This window comes from Dendrobates tinctorius, unplaced genomic scaffold (assembly GCF_039654945.1).
Source record: "Dendrobates tinctorius isolate UK_male_01 unplaced genomic scaffold, ASM3965494v1 ptg000010l, whole genome shotgun sequence".
Lineage (NCBI taxonomy): Eukaryota > Metazoa > Chordata > Amphibia > Anura > Dendrobatidae > Dendrobates > Dendrobates tinctorius.
The window spans coordinates 14,400,503-14,424,314 of NW_027361678.1; the positions used below are offsets into that span (position 1 = coordinate 14,400,503).

At 47.3% G+C, this 23,812-nt stretch overlaps 1 protein-coding gene across 2 annotated transcripts; it reads right to left on the reverse strand.

Moving 5' to 3' along the window:
- Positions 1-335: 335 nt before the first annotated feature.
- LRRC74A (leucine rich repeat containing 74A) lies at positions 336-23,704 on the reverse strand. 2 transcript variants are annotated; one of them, XM_073587515.1, is made up of 13 exons: positions 18,025-23,704; positions 17,660-17,838; positions 17,463-17,570; positions 17,302-17,395; positions 15,983-16,032; positions 14,983-15,064; positions 14,464-14,549; positions 12,243-12,437; positions 9,901-9,996; positions 9,672-9,815; positions 5,771-5,875; positions 5,333-5,418; positions 336-1,167 (listed from the first exon to the last, which is right to left on the reverse strand). In XM_073587515.1, the coding sequence occupies exons 1-13, from the start codon at positions 18,104-18,106 to the stop codon at positions 777-779; spliced, it is 1,698 nt and encodes a 565-aa protein (XP_073443616.1). In that variant the 5' UTR covers positions 18,107-23,704; the 3' UTR covers positions 336-776. The 2 variants fall into 2 exon arrangements, with proteins under 2 accessions (XP_073443616.1, XP_073443624.1); XM_073587523.1 differs by having other exon boundaries at positions 17,463-17,593.
- Positions 23,705-23,812: the final 108 nt, after the last annotated feature.

The following is a 23,812-nucleotide window of genomic DNA, read 5'->3' on the forward strand; positions in this document are numbered from 1 at the left end:
CACTGCCTCACAGCGGTCACACTATGGAGCTCTGTACTGTAAGAGCAGTCACGCTGTGAGTTCTTTATATAACAGCGGCCACACTGCAGTTTTCTCTAGACACCCCTAGAACTCAATATCTCATGGCCACAGTCATGAAACCTAGGAGATTTTCTGATCCAATCTTTAATTTCTGTCAAATTATTGGAGAAAAAAAATACTCATGAAAATCTGGCATGGAGCTGCCCATACACAGGAGGCCCCTGCAGATAATGCCATAGCCATGTCATCAACCCTCTCACTTTCTGCAGCTCTTATGTGCCATGAAATCGTCATGAGACAGAAATACAGAGACAGAAAATGTTCGACCGAAGCTTTATTTCTGGTCGTGAGCTGTGCACCATGAATGCACAAGAGCGCACACTTTTCTCCTCTCCAGCGCTTTCAATGCACACGGTATCTAGCGTTGATCAGCATTATTCTGGTAGACGTGTCATTACCTCTTCTCCTGCTGCTCCACATTACTGTGAGGTCTAGTTGGTCACTAATACTTTTCTTTACATTTGTGACCCGAGGAGCTAAATATTGTTTTCAACACTCAAGGAGCTTGGATTGTAAGCGTCTAGAAGGCAGGGATGATGGGAGTAATACACTGTCTCACATTTGAGTTTAGATTGTAAGCTGCTAAGGTCAGGGGTGGTGAGACTACTACATCTATAAACATAAGAGATTAATAAATCAGGATATTAACTGGACATTCTTCATTGACCTTCAACACCTCAGTATAGCATGTCCTATCACTTCATATTGGTGGGTGATGGGGTGTTTCTTTTTGGAGTCACAAGTTCGGATTGACTTTGTGAAGTTAAACTCCAGTGAGATTTGTTACTGCACTCAACTTCCATGTCATCCGAGCCTGCATTTTGGATGTGTAGAGAACTGGCTACCTCTGCAGGCTCTCCTTCCTGATACCAAGAGCTACATGGAGTGACAGAAAAATGAGCAGAGCTGACAGCACTGCTTGGGGCCTGTCTGAATACAGGAGGTGGAGTCAGGGCTCTCACTGCAGTGTGAAAGGACTTCAGCGCTCTCTCACTGCGCTGTCTTTCCTGGCGTTCTTTTTTTTCCCTGCGACGCTGTTGTTTGCGTTGTTCTTTCATCATTTTTTTTCGAGAGTCAACAAAGTTCCTGAAAATGTGAAAGTTGGAATCAAGAATTGCTGCAACCAATAAAAAGATCACATACAGTTTGTGTTGATCAAAGAAACCACTGTGTATTGTGAGTGGTCATGACAGAAGGACATGGACACTAAAAGTCTTGATGTTCTGGAGATGAGAGCAGCACAGACAAAAAATGAGAAACTCGCTGTAATATAATCATTAGATAAGATGATTGCCTGGGGAAAGCAAAGATGGAGAGAGGAGAACATGAGAGTTAGAAGAGGAAGAGATAGCGAAGAAGATGGCCTGAAGACAGTGAAGATGGAGATATAAGATCGGAAGAAGAAGAGATAGAGAAGATGGCCTGAAGATCGTGAAGCTGGAATGAGATCAGGAGAAGAATAAGAGATAGAGATGGAAAAGATGATGTCCTTGAGATTTAGAAGATCCTTCCTTCCCAACATCACAGAAAGACAGCTTACTCATGTCTCCAAATCGCACCTCACCACTTGTGCACGTGACCCCATCCCACCTCCTCTCCAACCTCACCATCACCCCTACCCCTGCTTTAACCCATCTTTTCATTCTATCATTAACTTCTGGTACTTTCCCTACTGCTTTCAAACATGCCACTATCACACCTATCCTGAAGAAATTATCCCTCGACCCGACATCTACGTCCAGCTATCGTCCCATATTGCTGCTCCAATTCGCCGCCAAACTCCCTAACAGCATGTCCATGCTGAACTTTCCTTCCACCTCTAATCTAACTCATTCTTTGACAACATACAATCTGGCTTTTGTCCCAGACTCCCCACCACTCCACCGAAACTGCCCTAACCAAAATTACTAATGTCTTACTGCCAAAGCTAATAGGCAATTCTCTATACTCCTCCTTCTAGATCTGTCCTCAGCATTTGACACAGTCGACCACTGTTTTCTACCACAGATTCTCTCTTCACTTGGCGTCAAAGATCTTGACCTTTCCTGGATCTCCTACTTTTTTAACCTCACATTTAGCATCTCCCACTATACTACCTTTTCATCCTGCCCTTTATCTGTTGGTGTCCCTTAAGGTTCTGTCCTAAGAACCCTACTTTTCTCCATCTACACCTTTGGCCTGGGACAACTCAAAGTCCCATGGCTTCCAGTACCATCTGTACACTGATGACACTCAGGTCTACTTCCCTGGCCCCGAAGTTGCCTCTCCGCTGTCCAGAATCCCAGAGTGTCTATCAACCATATCCACCTCCTTATCATCACGCTTCCTAAAGGTCAATGTGGGCAAAACTGAACTCATCGTTTTTCCCCAATCTCCACTATCTTCCCTACCTGATCTATCTATCCCAATAAATTACATTACACTTTCCTATAGTACCTAAAGTCTGCTGCCTTAAAGTACCTCTTGACTCTGCTCTGTCCTTCAAACCGCACATCCAAGCTTTAACTACATCATGCCACCTCCAATTCAAAAATATTTCCAGAATCCGTTCTTTCCTCAACGTTGAATCTACTAACATTTTAGTGCATGCCCTCATCATCTCCCAATCTTGACTACTGCAATATCCTTCTCTTTGGTCTCCCTGCTAACACTCTCTCGCACCTCTCCAGTCCTTCTTTAAGTCTGCTGCCCAACTAATCCACCTTTCTCCTCACTTTTCCACTACTTCTCTCTGCAAATTCCTTCATTGGCTCCCAATTCCCCAAAGTATCCAGCTCAAACTACTAAAATTGACTTACAAAGTCGTCTATAAGCTGTCTCCACCGTACATCTCTGAACTAATCTCCCAATATCTTCAACACGCAACCTCCGGTGCTCTCAAAACCTTCTCTACTTCATACTTATACGATCCCCACCCAATCGCCTCCAAGATATCTCTCGAGTGTCCCCCATATTCTGGAATTCTGTGCCGCAAAACAACCGATTATCCACCACATTTGGAACTGTCAGACGGAGCTTGAAAAATGACCCCGCTGCCACCTCACCACCACCTGAGCTGCTTCCTCACCACCACCTGAGCTGCCATCTTCACCACCACCTGAGCTGCCACCTTCACCACCACCAGAGCTGCCACCTCACCACCACCTGAGATGCCGCCTCACCACAGCCTGCAATGACCCCCTGCCACCTCACCACCATCAGAGCTGCCACCTCATCACCACCTGAGCTGCCGCCTCACCACAGCCTGCAATGACCCCGTGCCACCTCACCACCACCGGAGCTGCGGCAACTCCCCAACCTACTGTCTCCTTACCTTTTATGCTATAGACTGTAAACCCACAAAGGCAGGGCCCTCTCCTTTCTGTACCAGTCTGTCACTGTTAGTTTGTTCACGGTAATTTATATTTTGTATGTAACCCTTTATGTACAGAAACATGGAATCAATGGTACTCAAAAAATAAATATAAATAATACCGTATTTTTCGGACTATAAGATGAACTTTTTGCCTCCAAAAATGTGGAGGAAAATGGGGGGTGCATTTTATAGTCCGGATGTACCTGCTGTGGATGGGGAGGTGAGGGAGCGGCAACAGCGGAGCAGTGGGTCACAGGAGGCAGGAGCCGGCTGCTGTAGCTAACGCCTGTGCATGCTACTAAAGAGATTCATATTCACTGCTCTCCAAGCCCATGGGAGTGGAGAGCAGTGAATATTCATTGTTCTTTAATAGCGCGCACAGGAGCAGCAGCTTCCGGCTCCTGCAGCTGCTGGGTGATCACGTGTGCCCGATATTAAAGAGAATGAATATTCACTGCTCTCCACACCCATGGGAGTGGAGAGCAGTGAATATTGATTCCCTTTAGTAAAGGGCACACATGAACGTCTGGCTGCGGCTAAAACTGTGCCCGCTATAAAAGATCAGTGAATATTCACTGCTCCACAAGTCCCAGCATAGGGAGCAGTGAGTATTTTGGCGGCTGTCCTCGGCTTGTAGACAGCGCATGATGTCACTGCCATGCGCTGCTTACAAGCATAAAATAGCCGCTGACATTGCAACAGGACGCTGTGAGGGAGCGCAGAGAAGGGAAGTATAATAGTTGGGTTTTTTAATGTTTTTCTGATAGGGCCATGCATACGAGGCTGGGGATGGGGGCCTTGCCTACCAGGTTAGGGATGAGGGGCCATGCCTACCAGGATAGGGATGAGGAAGCCATGCCTACCAGGATGGGGTTGAGGAGGCCACGCCTACCAGATGAGGATGAAGGGGCCACACATACCAGGATGGGAATAGGGGCCACGCATACCAAGGTGGAGAGGAGGGGGCCATGCATACCAAGGTGTTGACGAGGGGAATACGCATACCAAGGTGTTGACGAGGGGACCACGCATACCAGGGTGGGGATGAGGGGACCACGCAGACCAGGGAGGGGATGAGGGGGGTCACGCATACCAGGGTGGGGATGAGGGGACCACATGTACCAGGATGGGCATGAGGGGGACATGCATACCAGGGTAGGGATGAGGGTGCCATGCATACCAGAATGGGGATTGGCGCGACGCATACCAGGATGGGTATGGGGCCACGGATACCAGGATGGGGATGAGGGGGCCACGGATACCAGGATGGGGATGAGGGGGCCACGGATACCAGGGTGGGGATGAGGGGGCCACGCATACCAGGGTGGGGATGAGGGGGCCACGCATACCAGGGTGGGGATGAGGGGGCCACGCATACCAGGGTGGGGATGAGGGGGCCACGCATACCAGGGTGGGGATGAGGGGGCCACACATACCAGGGTAGGGATGAGGGTGCCATGCATACCAGAATGGGGATTGGTGCGACGCATACCAGGATGGGGATGAGGGGCCATGCCTACCAGGATGGGGATAAATATACCAGGCTAGGGGATAGAAGAACAAAATTGATCACTTTTTGATTCAAATTTTTTTTATAATTTCCTCCTCTAAAACCTAGATGCGTCTTATGGTCCGATGCGTCTTATAGTCTGAAAAATACGGAAATAATAATATCAGGACAAAGAAGATGAAATGATAGAAGAGATGATAAGAGAGGATGTTGACGAAAGAAGATTAAAAGATAGAGGAGGTTCGGTGAGAAATATCATGGCGATAGAAAAGAAATGGAGGGAGAGAAGACACAAGAGAAAATGATAAAGTTTCATTCCGATAATATTAGACTGACAAGAATAGAGACCCGGAAACAGTGATGGGAACACTAGACAATCATATCACCTGTAGTCTATGGTACCCGTCAGATCTTTATCCAATCTTTGCACCAATGAATCCATCTGAGTAGCATCCAAAGGCAGACCTGTCACCTGGGGAAAGAAGATTTTGGGAAATTGAGGTAGCACTTTATTGTCCATGATTTATATTGATATTCACAACCCTATTCTTAGTCCCTGACTTTACTGGTCTCGAGTTTACAATGTTACAGCAGTTGGCAGTGAACATAGCACCAGAAAGTTAAGCTATGAATTCCCTTGCTATTGTCAAGGGATATCCACAAAGTGTCTAGGCTGCTTCCTGCAGCTACAGTATGTCAGCACAAACTATATGACTGATCACAGTCTAATGCTATTGATAAAGGAAAAAATTACATATGAAGGTCCTTAATGTCTGTAAGACCGTAAAAGACATTTCACACTTGATATGGAGCACAATACTCACTGCCATATATCTGCAGAAATCACTGACCGGAATGCTCATGCTGCCATCTTTGTCCATGTTCTTGAAAAAATCAAGCAATCGAAGTTTGTGTTCATCTAGGAAATCCTGAATGACAGAGCTTCCATTAATACATGATCAACACTGACATATTCCTGTCACTGTACCAAATCATCAGGGGATGGGATCAAACCGCACAATAACAACTTTGACTACAAAAATTCTCAAACATTGAAAACCAAAAATAGAAAAAAAAAACAAAAGTAGGAATTGGGCTATAAATTGGTGTGCATGCACAGTGTGTAAGCGCACGTTCACACTAGCCACTGAACAGAAAAAAACAATGACAGAAACATAATGATTAAATACCTTGCAGTAAATAAATAAATAGCATAGTGCATGAAAATAATATTAACATTAAAAACCTTACCGTTTGGGCCAATCCTTCTCAGCCCTTATCCACATGCATGTCACTTGACAAACGGTAAAGTTTTTAATATTAGAGTTAGGAGTGTCCCAATTACAGTCAGCGTGAAGAGATGGGATTGCTATTTGCATTTTTTTTAATCAAAAAATATGTTAACTAAGTACTGTATATTATTTTCATGCACTATTCTATTTAATGACTGCAGGGTATTTAATTATTATGTTTCTGTCTTTGGTTTTTTTATCCCATTAGAAAGGCCAGAACTTTGCAGAACACATTGGGAAAAGTATGATAACTGCATGGGGCAATCTTTTTCTGAGCTTCGTTCAAACGCTCTGATGCTGTCAGGACACTATATTATACAGTCATATGTTAAAGTTTGGGCACCCCTATTAATGTTAACCTTTTTTCTTTATAACAATTTTGGTTTTTGCAACAGCTATTTCAGTTTCATATATCTAATAACTGATGGACTCAGTTATACAGTTTTTTTTTGTGGATTCAAATGAGGTTTATTGTACTAACAGAAAATGTGCAATCTGCATTTAAACAAAATTTGACCAGTGCAAAAGTATGGGCACCTCAACATAAAAGTGACATTAATATTTCGTAGATCCTCCTTTTGCAAAAAAAAGCAGCCTCTAGTCGCTTCCTGTAGCTATTAATGAGTTCCTGGATCAAAACAATTCCAGTTCAGTTAAGTTTGATGGTCGCCGAGCATGGACAGCCTGCTTCAAATCATCCCACAGATGTTCAATGATATTCAGGTCTGGGGACTGGGATGGCCATTCAAGAACATTGTAATTGTTCCTCTGCATGAATGCCTGAGTAGATTTGGAGCAGTGTTTTGGATCATTGTCTTGCTGAAATATCCATCCCCTGCGTAACTTCAACTTCGTCACTGATTCTTGCATATTATTGTCAAGAATCTGCTGATACTGAGTTGAATCCATGCGACCCTCAACTTTAAGGCTAAGTGCACACGTACCGGAACTCTCGTGGAAATTACCGCGAGAATTCCGGAATTCCAGTCCGTGGGAAAATCGCATTTTAAATTCCCGCGATTTTCCCGCGGAAAAACTAGCATTTTGCAAGCGTATTTAGCTTGCAAAATGCTAGCGTTTTCCAAGCGATCTGTAGCATCGCTTGGAGAACTGATTGACAGGTTGGTCACACTCGTCAAACATAGTGTTTGACGAGTGTGACCAACTTTTTACTACTGAGGCTGCCTATGCGGCATCAGTAGTAAAAGATAGAATGTAAAAAAAAACCAAAAAACGGTGTTATTCTCACCCTCCGACGTCCCGCGCATCCGTTCCCAGTAATCCTTTGCGAAAATGCCCGCGATGACGTCAGTTCTCGCGGGATCGCGACGTCTCGCGGTAATTCGCGATGACGTCGCGTGAATGAGCGCGAGACTTCGCGATCCCGCGAGAAGGGACGCCATCGCGAGCATTTTCGCAAAGGACTACTGGGAACGAGAGCGTGAAGAGAAGCGGGAAGGCTGCGCGGGACGTCGGAGGGTGAGAATAACAATATTTTTTATTTTAAATTCTATTTTTTACAGGGATATGGTACCCAAAGCCCGGAGGACAGTCTTCTCTCCTTCGGACCATGGGTACCATCCGCAATTGTTCTGCTTACTTTTCGCATGGTGTGCACAGCCACATACATTGCATTCCTATGGGTGCGGGATCGCCGCGATTCCGCAAATTAATGAGCATGCTGCGGTTTTTACCGCGAAGCGATTCCGCAGCGGTAAAAACCGCAGCATTAGCACAGCATTGCGGAATCCCATAGGAATGCATGGGATGCTTATTTTTCGCGTTTTCGCGGCAAAATCGCGCGGTTAAAACCGCTGCGGAAACGCGAAAAAAACGCCACGTGTGAACGCAGCCTAACAAGATTCCCAGTGCCGGCATTGGCCACACAGCCCCAAAGCATGATGGAACCTCCACCAAATGTTACTGTGGGTAGCAAGTGTTTTTCTTGGAATGCTGTGTTTTTTAGCCTCCATGCGTAACGCCTTTTTGTATGACCAAATAACTCAATCTTTGTTTCATCAGTCCACAGGACCTTCTTCCAAAATGTAACTGGCTTGTCCAAATGTGCTTTTGCATACCTCAGGCGACTCTGTTTGTGGTGTGCTTGCAGAAACGGCTTCTTTCGCATCACTCTTCCATACAGCTTCTCCTTGTGCAAAGTGCGCTGTATTGTTGACCGATGCACAGTGACACCATCTGCAGCAAGATGATGCTGCAGGTCTTTGGAGGTGGTCTGTGGATTGTCCTTGACTGTTCTCACCATTCTACTTCTCTGCCTTTCTGATATTTTTCTTGGCCTGCCACTTCTGGGCTTAGCAAGAACTGTACCTGTGTTCTTCCATTTCCTTACTATGTTCCTCACAGTGGAAACTGACAGGTTAAATCTCTGAGACAACTTTTTGTATCCTTCCCCTGAAAAGCTATGTTGAATTATCTTTGTTTTCAGATCATTTGAGAGTTGTTTTGAGGAGCCCATGATGCCACTCTTCATAGGAGAATCAAATAGGAGAACTACTTGCAAGTGGCCACCTTAAATACCTTTTCTCATGATTTGATACACCTGGCTATGAAGTTCAAAGCTCAATGAGGTTACAAAACCAATTTAGTGCTTCAGGAAGTCAGTAAAAAGTAGTTAGGAGTGTTCAAATCAAGAAAATAAGGGTGCCCATACTTTTGCACCGGTCAAATTTTGTTTAAATGCAGATTGCACATTTTCTGTTAGTACAATAAACCTCATTTGAATCCAGAAATATAACTGAGTCCATCAGTTATTAGATATATGAAACTGAAATAGCTGTTGCAAAAACCAAAATTGTTATGAAGAAAAAAGATTAACATTATATATATATATATATATATATATATATAAAATTGTGCACTATATGGCAGCTCATGGATTAACAAGAGCTGATTGACTTTAAGACAGTTTTGTGAAGCAGCACACGTTGCTGACCGCACTGGTAAACTCTACACAGACAATAAGGCCATGTGCATACATCAGTATTTGGTCAGTATTTTACCTCAGTATTTGTAAGCCAAAACCAGGAGTGGAACAATCAGAGGAAAAGTATCATAGAAACACGTCACCACTTCTGCATTTTTCACTCACTCCTTGTTTTGGCTTACAAATAGAGGTAAAATACTGACCAAATACTGAACGTGCTAACATGGCCTAAAGGTCCATTTACACTGTAACACTATAGTGAAGGAGTGTCCCTAGAAACACTCATTTCACAATAATCTCGCAGTCTAAACAAACAACCCAACTGCTTGTTCAACCGGTAAAATTATTTTGGTCAGTACACATCTGAACGACAGTCTACCTCTATAAACGAGGCAAAATCGGGTGGCGTATTATGGCTGGCAGGTTTCATCTGACCATTGTTTTCATACATGAGGTTCTAAGGCTGTCTAAAGTTATAATATGCGGCACCTGAATGATCCTCATAGGATCTGGACGAGCAGAACGTTTTTTGGTGACAAACCCTTTTTTACCAGCAAACCGGACATGTAGAGCAGGACGGGATGCGGAAGCCGAGTTGAGGAGGGACAAGAACTGCTCATTAACCAGAACATTCTGGAAGTTGAAGAAGGCACAAGACTTTTAATGTATGCACTATAAAATCCATTTGTTGCTCTGTAGAAATCCCTGGTATACTCACAGAGATGTCCAGCTCCTCAATCTTGTTCTCTGGCCTCTTAGTAATACTATTTAGTAAAGTGATGGCACCCTCCACTGTGATGGGATTTCTAGACATCTGCATTGAGAAAACAGCATATATAATAGAGTAGAACTAAAGTTCTTAATGTGTCTGCTCAGCTATCAGGTACAGTTGACACTATTGCCGGCGGCAATAAAAAGCCCAGGGGGCTTTTTAGGATCTGACCCGGTCCATTTTGCCTGCTTCTATTATTATTATTATTTATTTATATAGCGCCATTGATTCCATGGTGCTGTACATGAGAAGGGGTTACATACAAATTACAGATATCACTTACAGTAAACAAACTAACAATCACAGACTGATATAGAGGGGAGAGAGGACCCTGCCCTTTCAGGCTTACATGCTACAGGATGGTGGAGAAGGAGACAGTAGGTTGGGGGGTTGCAGCAGCTCCAGTGAGGCGGTAGCTCCAGTAGTGGTGAGGAGGCAGCAGGGATCATTGCAGGCTGTAGGCTTTCCTGAAGAGATGGGTTTTCAGGTTCCGTCTGAAGAATCCGAGTGTGGTTGATAGTTGGACGTGTTGGGGCAAAGAATTCCAGAGGATGGGGGCTATTATTATTACTATTATTGGTAAGCATTGGTCATTATGCTTTAATGAGCGCTGTTATTATTTTAGCATTGACATTATCTATTATATTGAGCAACTCTCTGCTCATATGTTTACTTACTAGGCTGGCAACTGACACTGGGGGTCCATCCTTTTTCCGTCCTTGTGCACCTTATTACTGACTTTTTGTACTTTTTTATGATGTTTTACTATGTGTAATTAATAAAGTATATGTATTTTATACCTATATATTCCTCCTTTGACAGTTGACACTATTGGATGAGATGAGTAAGGCTGATGAAAGGATGCTGTATAACTATGACGAATATGTAACACACACACTGCCAGAAAGACATCTGGAACCAGATTATAAATGAAATCTCGACAGAGAAGACAGCACTCTGATCAGCTGCCATTACTGCTCATCTCCAGTTATATGTAGCAGAGCGTATAACATTAGTGATGGACAGATGTCTCCTCTGAGACTGGGCAATACAAGAACAGGGAAAAGAATGCAGACACAGTAGCGGAATGGAGAAATGTGGTGGACAGAGACGCCTCATCTGACACTGGTCATTGACAGGTAAAAGAACGCAGACGTGAAAGAGGACTGGAGAAACAATACAAGAACAGGGAAAATATCACAAGGAGGATGGCTTGACAAATGTGCGAAGGACAGAGAAACCTCATCTGAAACTAGTCAATACAAGATAAGGAAAAGAAAACAAGTATGAGAGAGGACTGGCGAAATCTGAAGGACAAAGACGAAACATCTGAGACTGGTCAATACAAAAACAGAGAACGCGGACTCTGGAAATGACTGGAGAAACAATACCACAACAGGGAAAAGATGGCATGGGGGAAGACTGGAGAAATATCTGATGGACAGAGATACCTTATCCGAGACTTGTCACAACAAGAACAAGGAAAAGAACCCAGACACAGGAGAAGACTGAAGAAACGTGATGGATAGGGATGTGTCATCTGAGGCGGGTCAGTACAAGAATAGGGAAAGAACACAAACATGGAAGAGGACTGGAGAAACATGATCAAAAGAGAAATTTCAATGTCAAGTGTCTGCAGCACAGGGTGAGACATAAGGAACAGAAGAGGATGCTGGAGAATTCTTGATACTTTTGACCAGCATGGTAGATAAGGTGTGATTGTCTAAGGCTGTGTGCACACGCTGCGGAATTGTCCGCTCGGATTTGATGAAAACCGCAGGTAAATGCGCAGGTCAAAAGACCTGCGGTTTATCTGCAGTTTTTCGGCGGTTTAGCCTGCGGTTTTCCCCTGCGGTTTGACACCTGTAATGGAACAGGTGCCAAACCGCTGCGGAATCCGCACAAAGAATTGACATGCTGCGGTTTTGAAACCACAGCAAATCCGTGCGGAAAAATCCGCAGTGTCTGCACTGCGGATTTCATTTTACATAGGTTATAATGGTACTGTACACCGCAGCAGAAACTGCTGTGGATACGCAGGACCAAAACTAATGCGGGTCTGCAGCAGAAACCGCAGCGTGTGCACACACCCTTAGAAGAACAAGGAATCCTAAATACATAAAGACATGGCTCTGTCCACTGACACCATTTTCTCAGTGATTCCATAGTGTATAATACTGACTGCAGGTATAAGATGTAGATCATGATTGATAATGTTGTATAAGTTCAATATAAGCCCTCGGAACGATTCTGCACACCACCTGTTTGCCCATATCATTTTGTGTTACCTTGAGCACGACCAGTGTCTCGTTACTCTCCAGACCTTTACAAATAAGTCTGACGCCCTCGTTACTGATCCGGTTACAGCTGATATTGAGGTGAAGCAGGGAACTATTCACTCTCAGTGCCTCTCCCAGCGCAAGAGCTCCCTCATTGCCAAAGCCATTATAGGACACATCTAGGACTTTAAGCATGCCATTCACCTGTGTGGAATCAGAATATTCTTGGGAAGGCTTTTCAACAAAGACTCAGGAGACATCTAAAAGAGTACATTTTTGTGTAAGATGTGTTGACGTTAGTGTGATAAAGTGACAGGACTTGGATTAGTATGGGGTACATGTTCAGATGAAATGACAGGCACTGAATTAGTATGGAAAGGATTGTGTTGGGGTAATGTGACAGGCACTTGATTAGTATGGGGTGGATGTTGGTATGAGGTGACAGGCACTGAAATAGTATGGGGAGGATATTCAGATGAGGTGACAGGCACCTGATTAGTATGGGGTGGATTGTGCTGAGATGAGGTGACAGGCACTTGATTAGTATGGGGTGGATGTTGGTGGGATGAAGTGACAAGACATGGATTGGTATTGGTGGGATGAGGTGACAGAACCTGGGTTAGTATGGGGTAGATGTTGGTGGAATGAGGTAACAGGCACTGGATTAGTATGGGGTACATGTTGGTGGAATGAGGTGACAGGCGCTGGGTTAGTACGGGGTAGATGTTGGTATGATGAAGTGACAGGTACCGGATTACTATGGGGTCAATGCTGGTGGGATGAGGTGACAGGACCTGGATTAGTATGTGGCAGATGTTGGTACAATGAGGTGACAGGAACCGGATTACTATGGGGTAAATGCTGGTGAGATGCGGTAACAGGACCTGGATTAGAATGGGGTGGATGTTGGTGGGATGAGGTGATAGGACCTAGATTGATGTGGTGTGGATGTTGATAGGATGAGGTGACAGGTACTGGATTACTATGGGGTCAATGCTGGTGGGATAAGATGACAGGACCTGGATTAGTATGGGGTAGATGATGTGATAGGACTTGAATTAGTATGAGGTGGATGTTGGTTCGAAGAGGTGATAGGCTTTGGATTAGTATAGGGTGAATGTTGGTGGGAAGGGGTAATAGGCTCTGGATTAGTATGGGGTGGATGTTGGTGGGATGAGGAGACTGGCACCTGATTATTATGAGGTGAAAGTTGGTGGGATGAGGTGTCGGGCACCGGACTAGTATGGGGTGGATGCTGGTGGGATGAGGTGATGGGTACCGAACTAGTATGGCGTGGATGTTGTTGGGAAGAGGTGATGGGTACTGGATTACTATGGGGTAGATTTTGATGGGATGCGGTGACGGGCGCCTGATTAGTATGGGGTGGATACTGGTGGGTTCAGGTGATGGCCACTGGATTACTATGTGGTGGATGTTGTTGGGATGAGCTGACAAGACTTGGGATAGTATGGGGTGGACGTTGGTGACATGAGGTGACTGGCACCTGATTATTATGGGGTGGATGTTGGTGGGATGAGATGACGGGCACCGTACTAGTATGGGGTGGATGCTGGTGGGTACAGGTGATGGCCATTGGATTACTAAGGGGTAGATGTTGATGGGATGAGGTGACGGGCACCTGATTAGCATGGGGTGGATGTTGGTAGGATGAGGTGATGGGCACAGGATTACTATGGGGTAGATGTTGGTGGGATGAGGTGAAGGGCACCTGATTAGTATGGGGTGGATGTTGGTGGGATGAGGTGATTTGCACCAGACTAGTATGAGGTGGATGTTGGTAGGATGATGTGACAGGCACCGGACTAGTATGAGGTGGATGTTGATGGGAAGAGGTGACGGGCACCGGACTATTATGGGGTGAGTGTTGGTGGGAAGAGGCGATGGGCACCGAACTAGTATGAGGTGGATGTTGGTGGGAAGAGGTGACGGGCACCGGAGTATTATGGGGTGAGTGTTGGTGGGAAGAGGTGATGGGCACCGAACTAGTATGAGGTGGATGTTGGTGGGAAGAGATGACGGGCACCGGACTATTATGGGGTGAGTGTTGGTGGGAAGAGGTGATGGGCACTGGATTACTATGGGGAAGATATTGGTGAGATAAGGTGACTGACACCGTGTTAGTATAGGGCTGCCACTGGTGAGGGGTACTGACAGGGTTAGTATATGAAATAGTGCATGTATAATACAGATCTTTGAAGTATATTGTCACCCTGAGTCCAGCGCTGAGTGCTATGGCACCCTTCATCCGAATGTGATTCCAGCTGAGATTCAGTTCCCGGAGACCCTCACTGGCAGCTGAAAATGACAGTATAGGAAAAGTCAGAGTCCATCAACTCACAGTAAGGCTTCAGGCTGCAAGCATTATTGCTTCTGATCACACAGGTGATGGGTTGTTACAATGTACAGTATGGTGTAGACCAGGGGTCTCAAACACACAGGCTGCATGTAGCCCCTAAGGCTGCTTCACGTGGCCTGCAGGCACTCTAGACCCCTTCACGACTGCAGCCCAGTCCAGGGCTCCGTCGAAGGCAGAGCTTCATTTCAGTTGAATTCAAATGTGTTGCCGCACAGCGACAAGTCCTCTGCACAGCAGTAGCAATGCCAGATGCCAGCTTTTACAAGCTACTGTATATACACATCTGTTAATCAGCTCTGTTTTGCACTAATTAAGAAATGGGTGATATATTTTCATTTATCTTTGCGCTCTCAGAGTGTAGCTTTCACTCACCGAGCATTTGACCCAGATATTCTCCTCCTTTCTCGCAGAATTCATTGTGGCTGAGATCCAGCTTGGTCACCCGGAAGTTGGCCTGTGGGCAGAGAAAGTGGGGTGTCATGTCATGTAAGCTGCTATTATGGGAACTGGGGGTCTTTACTGTGATGTACGGGCAGCACGGCAGCTTTTCAGCGCTGGGGTACTGGGTTCAAATCCAACCAATGATGATATCTGCAAGGAGTTTGTATGTTCTCCAAGTGTTTGTGTGGGTTTCCTCCCACACTCCAAAGACATATTGATAGGGAATTTAGATTGTGAGCCCCAATGGAGACAGTGCCGATAATGTACGTGAAGCGCTGTGGAATTAATGGCACTATATAAGTGAATAAAATAAATAAATGTATGAAATCCCAGCTGTAGGCCATGTCCAGAAAAGTGTGTGAAAAATCACCCAATTTTTCTCAAGAAAATGTGAATGATTTCAACAGATATTCAGTCCATGTGAGAACACTGCCATGTGGACGGCCCTCTGAGCTGCGATGGTTGGTGTGCACCGTCTATATCATATGCTCATCTCAACAAGCCCCTAAGATACAAGAACACAAGTTTAAGGGTATGTGTACACAAGGTCTTTTTCAGACAGACGAACCCACTGACTTTTTCAAGAGGAACACACTTTAGGGTATGGTGCTGGTTTCTCCTGATGCATTCCCTTTTTAGTGCTTGTTAGGATTTTTTCTGTCTTTCAGCCTTCTTATTGACTGGTATTGTAAAGTAAGAGCGGAAAACAACTGAAGAATGGACCAGCTCTTCTTATAAACACTTCACGTCTTTGAGAACCAGAAACCGTTACAAGGCGTTCAAAAGCTTGAAAGTGTGCTCAAGTCAATTGTACATAGAAATGCCTAGGCTCAGACTTCAGCACATTCTCAGAGGTTTTCAGGCCGCTTTCAGAGAGGCGCCACCTGAAAAAGATGTTGTGTGCACATATCCTAAGGTCATAGATACTCACAGATAGGGCCTCGGCAAAGTGCTTGGCGGACTGATCGCCAAATCCATTGTCTGAAAGAAAAAGAAGTTATGAAGAACAAGAAAACTGTTATACAGGTAGCTGTGCTCCAACATTTCAGCATCCAGTACGGTCCCGTTGTGATGCCGGGAGGTACGGTCCCATCGTGATGCCGGGAAGGACATTCCCATCGTGATGTCTGGAGGGACATTCCCATCGTGGTGCTTGGAGGGACATTCCCATCGTGGTGCCGGTAGGGACGGTCCCATTGTGATACCGGCAGGGACATTACCATCAGGATGCCCGGAGGGACGGTCCCATTGTGATGCTGGGAGGGACGGTCCCATCGTGATGCCGGGAGGGTCAGTCCCATCGTGATGCAGGGAGGGACGGTCGTATTGTGATGCAGGGAGGGACGGCAGAGGGAAGCACAAAGCGCCCAAATACTGTTTAAGGAGAATTCCTCAAATAAATACAAGTGAAAAAGCCAAATGGTTGATAAATGTCCTCCCCGACATGACGTAACGTGCATAATGGCCTGACTTACTGGTGACCTAGAAAGGTGCGGCTGGAGCCTGTCCAGGGGATGGCTATAGGTTGTATGGATGCGCTGCGATCTGCTGATGTGGCCACTGACTGCCTGCACATTTCGGCCCCCTTTCTTCCCTCTTCAGGCCATTTCTATGGTTTATAAGCAGGTTGTCAGATTGTCTTACACTTTGGGGTCATCTCCCTTCATTATGGCTTTACAACTGTTTAGGGAGTTACTGTTCGCTCTTTTCGAATTTTAGCCATTATTTTGGTAATCTATTCTATTATGTCTAAACACTCTTTTTCGGTGATTCCTTTGTATCCCCGTTCATACTGCACACACACACACAAATGATACACCATTTGAAAGGTATACTAGCCCCCTTCAGCAAGAAAACAGCCAAACAAACCACACATTCACGATTTTATCACTAAATACAGTTTAAACATTCATTTTCATAAACCTGCAGAAAGACACAATGACCTGCAGGTGGCACCTCAACCAGAAGACATTTTTTGACCTCTACTTATCAAAACAATTTATTGTATTACCAATCTATATATATAAATACCTGTCTGTGTTCATCAGCTCATGAAATACATTTACATCTGACCAGCTTGCTTTTTCTGAAATTGCCTGCGCACCTGACGACCAATGTGCAAAAATTTCGGACGGGCCAAGCTAGTGTTATATATTAGTAGCCTCCTTCCGAGGGCATGTTGAGAGTTGTAGTTTTCCAGCAGCTGTGTTAGGAGTTTTCTTTCCTGCAACGGGTGGAGCAATAACTTACGCGCTAGATTGAGGCCATTGATGGAATGGTTGTCCAGTAACATTGAGGAGAGCACATCTGAGCCCTGCACGCCCAGGTGGTTGTCAGACAGGTCCTGGTGGAGCAAAGAGTACAGCCCTGAGTATATCGCTGGCATAGTCATTAATTCACACCATCCTTACCAGCTCTTGGATGGAGTTGTTCTCTCTCAGCACCTGTACAAGGTGCATCAGCCCCTCGGCCTGAATCCAGTTGTCTTCCAGACTGAGATGGGTGATGCTTGTGTTAGTCTGGAATACAGAGAACATGGCGGCTGCGGAGAATGTGCAGTCACTTAACATAGGACTGCAGCCCACTGACACTGCAGTGGGACACTCACCTGCAGGACTGCAGCCAAAGCGCGGGCTCCACGAGGCCCCAATCCATGATGCTTCAGATCCACATGTGTCCTGTACATATGACGGAGAAAGTACGAGGCAGGTATAACGCCCACGTCGTGGCATGCCTGCATGTACAAGTGCTTCCCGTCAGTGGACTCGGTGGGAGACTTCTCTGACCCTGAGGGGTGAAGGGGAGAGTTCTGCTCAGTGCTGCAGGGCATGCACCACCCGGGCACTGACAGCCTGCAGTCATGATGGACGGCTGCTTGTCGGGGATGGCATAGGATTACTCCACTACTTACACTTGGCTCTGATAAAACATGGCGCTTGTCCCAGCAGGACGATGACGGCACTGAGCACTCACCTCTAGTGTCCAGGTCAGTATCGTACTGGTCCTCAGAGGTCTCTAGTGAGAGGCTCTGCAGCTGCGGGCACAGGGCGGCCATGCTGCTGTGGGCAACAAGTGTGACAGCATGTAATCCACACCATGGATCACATATCCCCTAGTGGGGAGGTCCACGGCCTCCGGTAATGACAGCGTCCTCCGTCACGAATAACTCAGGTTTTACTAACATCCCCCATCACAGAGAAAGTCCCGGATATAGCGGCGTCTGCACATAACTGTGGGGTGTTTGGGGGTCTCTGAATATGGGAGTGACTGTACATAACTGTGGGGTGTTCGGCGGTCTGAATATGGAGGCGTCTGCATATAACTGTGGGGTGTTCGGGGGTCTCTGAATATGGAGGCGTCTGCATATAACTGTGGGGTGTTCGGGGGTCTCTGACTATGGGGGCGTCTGCACATAACCTTGGGGTGTTCGGGGGTCTCTGAATATGGAGGCGTCTGTACATTAATGTGGGGTGTTCGGGGGTCTCTGACTATGGGGGAGTCTGTACATAATTGTGGGGTGTTTGGGGGTCACTGAATATGGGGCGTTTGCACATAACTGTGGGGTGTTCAGGGGGTCTCTGACTATGGGGGTGTCTGCACATAACTGTGGGGTGTTCGGGGGTCACTGAATATGGGGGCGTTTGCACATAACTGTGGGGTGTTCGGGGGTCACTGAATATGGGGGCGTTTGCACATAACTGTGGGGTGTTCGGGGGTCTCTGACTATGGGGGCGTCTGCACATAACTGTGTGGTGTTCGGGGGTCTCTGAATATGGGGGCATCTGTACATAACTGTGGGGTTGTGGGGTATTCGGGGGTCTCTGAATATGGGGGCGTTTGCACATAACTGTGCGGTGTTTGGGGGTCTCTGAATATGGGAGAGACTGTACATAACTGTGGGGTGTTCGGGGGTCTCTGAATATGGAGGCGTCTGTACATAACTGTGGGGTGTTCGGGGGTCTCTGAATATGGGGGCATCTGTACATAACTGTGGGGTGTTCGGGGGTCTCTGAATATGGGAGAGACTACATAACTGTGGGGTGTTCGGGGGTCTCTGAATATGGGATAGACTGTATATAACTGTGGGATGTTCGGGGGTCTCTGAATATGGGAGAGACTGTACATAAATGTGGGGTGTTCGGGGATCTCTGAATATGGGGGCATCTGTACATAACTGTGGGGTGTTTGGGGATCTCTGAATATGGGGGCATCTGTACATAACTGTGGGGTGTTCGGCGGTCTGAATATGGGGGCATCTGTACATAACTGTGGGGTGTTCGGGGGTCTCTGAATATGGAGGCGTCTGTACATAACTGTGGGGTGTTTGGGGGTCTCTGAGTATGGGAGAGACTGTACATAACTATGCGGTGTTCGGGGGTCTCTGAATAAGGAGGCGTCTGTACATAACTGTGGGGTGTTCGGGGGTCTCTGAATATGGGGGTCTGTACATAACTGTGGGGTGTTCGGGGGTCTCTGAATATGGGAGAGACTGTACATAACTGTGCGGTGTTCGGGGCGTCTCTATGGGGGCGTCTGCACATAACTGTGGGGTGTTCGGGGGTCTCTGAATATGGAGGCGTCTGTACATTAATGTGGGGTGTTCGGGGGTCTCTGACTATGGGGGAGTCTGTACATAATTGTGGGGTGTTTGGGGGTCTCTGAATATGGGAGAGACTGTACATAACTGTGCGGTGTTCGGGGGTCTCTGAATATGGGGGCATCTGTACATAACTGTGGGGTGTTCGGGGATCTCTGACTATGGGGGCGTTTGCACATAACTGTGGGGTGTTCGGGGGTCTCTGACTATGGGGGCGTCTGCACATAACTGTGGGGTGTTCGGGGGTCTCTGAATATGGGAGACTGTACATAACTGTGTGGTGTTCGGGGGTCTCTGAATATGGGAGACTGTACATAACTGTGGGGTGTTCGGGGGTCTCTGAGTATGGGGGTCTGTACATAACTGTGGGGTGTTCGGGGGTCTCTGAATATGGGGGCGTTTGCACATAACTGTGCGGTGTTTGGGGGTCTCTGAATATGGGAGAGACTGTACATAACTGTGGGGTGTTCGGGGGTGTCTGACTATGGAGGCGTCTGTACATAACTGGGGGGTGTTCGGGGGGGTCTCTGAATATGGGGGCGTCTGTACATAACTGTGGGGTGTTCGGGGGTCTCTGAATATGGGAGAGACTGTACATAACTGTGGGGTGTTCGGGGGTCTCTGAATATGGGGGCATCTGTACATAACTATGGGGTGTTCGGGGGTCTCTGAATATGGGAGAGACTGTACATAACCTGTGGGGTGTTCGGGGGTCTCTGAATATGGGGGCGTCTGTACATAACTGTGGGGTGTTCGGGGGTCTCTAAATATGGGGGCGTCTGCATATAACTGTGGGGTGTTCGGGGGTCTCTGAATATGGGAGAGACTGTACATAACTGTGGGGTGTTCGGGGGTCCCTAATATGAGGGCGTCTGACTCTGTACATAACTGTGGGGTGTTCGGCGGTCTGAATATGGGGGCGTCTGTACATAACTGTGGGGTGTTCGGGGGTCTCTAAATATGGGGGCGTCTGCATATAACTGTGGGGTGTTCGGGGGTCTCTAAATATGGGGGCGTCTGCATATAACTGTGGGGTGTTCAGGGGTCTCTGAATATGGGAGAGACTGTACATAACTGTGGGGTGTTCGGCGGTCTGAATATGGGGGCGTCTGTACATAACTGTGGGGTGTTCGGGGGTCTCTAAATATGGGGGCGTCTGTACATAACTGTGGGGTGTTCGGGGGTCTCTAAATATGGGAGAGACTGTACATAACTGTGGGGTGTTCGGGGGTCTCTGAATATGGGAGACTGTACATAACTGTGGGGTGTTCGGGGGTCTCTGAGTATGGGGGTCTGTACATAACTGTGGGGTGTTCGGGGGTCTCTGAATATGGGGGCGTTTGCACATAACTGCGGTGTTTGGGGGTCTCTGAATATGGGAGAGACTGTACATAACTGTGGGGTGTTCGGGGGTGTCTGACTATGGAGGCGTCTGTACATAACTGGGGGGTGTTCGGGGGGGGTCTCTGAATATGGGGGCGTCTGTACATAACTGTGGGGTGTTCGGGGGTCTCTGAATATGGGAGAGACTGTACATAACTGTGGGGTGTTCGGGGGTCTCTGAATATGGGGGCATCTGTACATAACTATGGGGTGTTCGGGGGTCTCTGAATATGGGAGAGACTGTACATAACCTGTGGGGTGTTCGGGGGTCTCTGAATATGGGGGCGTCTGTACATAACTGTGGGGTGTTCGGGGGTCTCTAAATATGGGGGAGTCTGCATATAACCGTGGGGTGTTCAGGGGTCTCTGAATATGGGAGAGACTGTACATAACTGTGGGGTGTTCGGGGGTCCCTAATATGAGGGCGTCTGACTCTGTACATAACTGTGGGGTGTTCGGCGGTCTGAATATGGGGGCGTCTGTACATAACTGTGGGGTGTTCGGGGGTCTCTAAATATGGGGGCGTCTGCATATAACTGTGGGGTGTTCGGGGGTCTCTAAATATGGGGGCGTCTGCATATAACTGTGGGGTGTTCGGGGGTCTCTGAATATGGGAGAGACTGTACATAACTGTGGGGTGTTCGGCGGTCTGAATATGGGGGCGTATGTACATAACTGTGGGGTGTTCGGGGGTCTCTAAATATGGGGGCGTCTGTACATAACTGTGGGGTGTTCGGGGGTCTCTAAATATGGGAGAGACTGTACATAACTGTGGGGTGTTCGGGGGTCCCTAATATGAGGGCGTCTGACTCTGTACATAACTGTGGGGTGTTCGGCGGTCTGAATATGGGGGCGTCTGTACATAACTGTGGGGTGTTCGGGGGTCTCTGAATATGGGAGAGACTGTACATAACTGTGGGGTGTTCGGGGGTCCCTAATATGAGGGCGTCTGACTCTGTACATAACTGTGGGGTGTTCGGCGGTCTGAATATGGGGGCGTCTGTACATAACTGTGGGGTGTTCGGGGGTCTCTAAATATGGGGGCGTCTGCATATAACTGTGGGGTGTTCGGGGGTCTCTAAATATGGGGGCGTCTGCATATAACTGTGGGGTGTTCAGGGGTCTCTGAATATGGGAGAGACTGTACATAACTGTGGGGTGTTCGGCGGTCTGAATATGGGGGCGTCTGTACATAACTGTGGGGTGTTCGGGGGTCTCTAAATATGGGGGCGTCTGTACATAACTGTGGGGTGTTCTGGGGTCTCTAAATATGGGAGAGACTGTACATAACTGTGGGGTGTTCGGGGGTCTCTGAATATGGGAGACTGTACATAACTGTGGGGTGTTCGGGGGTCTCTGAGTATGGGGGTCTGTACATAACTGTGGGGTGTTCGGGGGTCTCTGAATATGGGGGCGTTTGCACATAACTGCGGTGTTTGGGGGTCTCTGAATATGGGAGAGACTGTACATAACTGTGGGGTGTTCGGGGGTGTCTGACTATGGAGGCGTCTGTACATAACTGGGGGGTGTTCGGGGGGGGTCTCTGAATATGGGGGCGTCTGTACATAACTGTGGGGTGTTCGGGGGTCTCTGAATATGGGAGAGACTGTACATAACTGTGGGGTGTTCGGGGGTCTCTGAATATGGGGGCATCTGTACATAACTATGGGGTGTTCGGGGGTCTCTGAATATGGGAGAGACTGTACATAACCTGTGGGGTGTTCGGGGGTCTCTGAATATGGGGGCGTCTGTACATAACTGTGGGGTGTTCGGGGGTCTCTAAATATGGGGGAGTCTGCATATAACCGTGGGGTGTTCAGGGGTCTCTGAATATGGGAGAGACTGTACATAACTGTGGGGTGTTCGGGGGTCCCTAATATGAGGGCGTCTGACTCTGTACATAACTGTGGGGTGTTCGGCGGTCTGAATATGGGGGCGTCTGTACATAACTGTGGGGTGTTCGGGGGTCTCTAAATATGGGGGCGTCTGCATATAACTGTGGGGTGTTCGGGGGTCTCTAAATATGGGGGCGTCTGCATATAACTGTGGGGTGTTCGGGGGTCTCTGAATATGGGAGAGACTGTACATAACTGTGGGGTGTTCGGCGGTCTGAATATGGGGGCGTATGTACATAACTGTGGGGTGTTCGGGGGTCTCTAAATATGGGGGCGTCTGTACATAACTGTGGGGTGTTCGGGGGTCTCTAAATATGGGAGAGACTGTACATAACTGTGGGGTGTTCGGGGGTCCCTAATATGAGGGCGTCTGACTCTGTACATAACTGTGGGGTGTTCGGCGGTCTGAATATGGGGGCGTCTGTACATAACTGTGGGGTGTTCGGGGGTCTCTAAATATGGGGGCGTCTGCATATAACTGTGGGGTGTTCGGGGGTCTCTAAATATGGGGGCGTCTGCATATAACTGTGGGGTGTTCGGGGGTCTCTGAATATGGGAGAGACTGTACATAACTGTGGGGTGTTCGGGGGTCTCTGAATATGGGAGAGACTGTACATAACTGTGGGGTGTTCGGCGGTCTGAATATGGGGGCGTCTGTACATAACTGTGGGGTGTTCGGGGGTCTCTAAATATGGGGGCGTCTGTACATAACTGTGGGGTGTTCGGGGGTCTCTAAATATGGGAGAGACTGTACATAACTGTGGGGTGTTCCGGGCGTCTGCTCTCCTCTGCGTACACTGTGTAGAACTTGGAGTCACATGATGTGGGGGCGTGAACACGTTGACGTCACTACGTTTAGAACGTGCATCTCCAACTGCTCTCACCC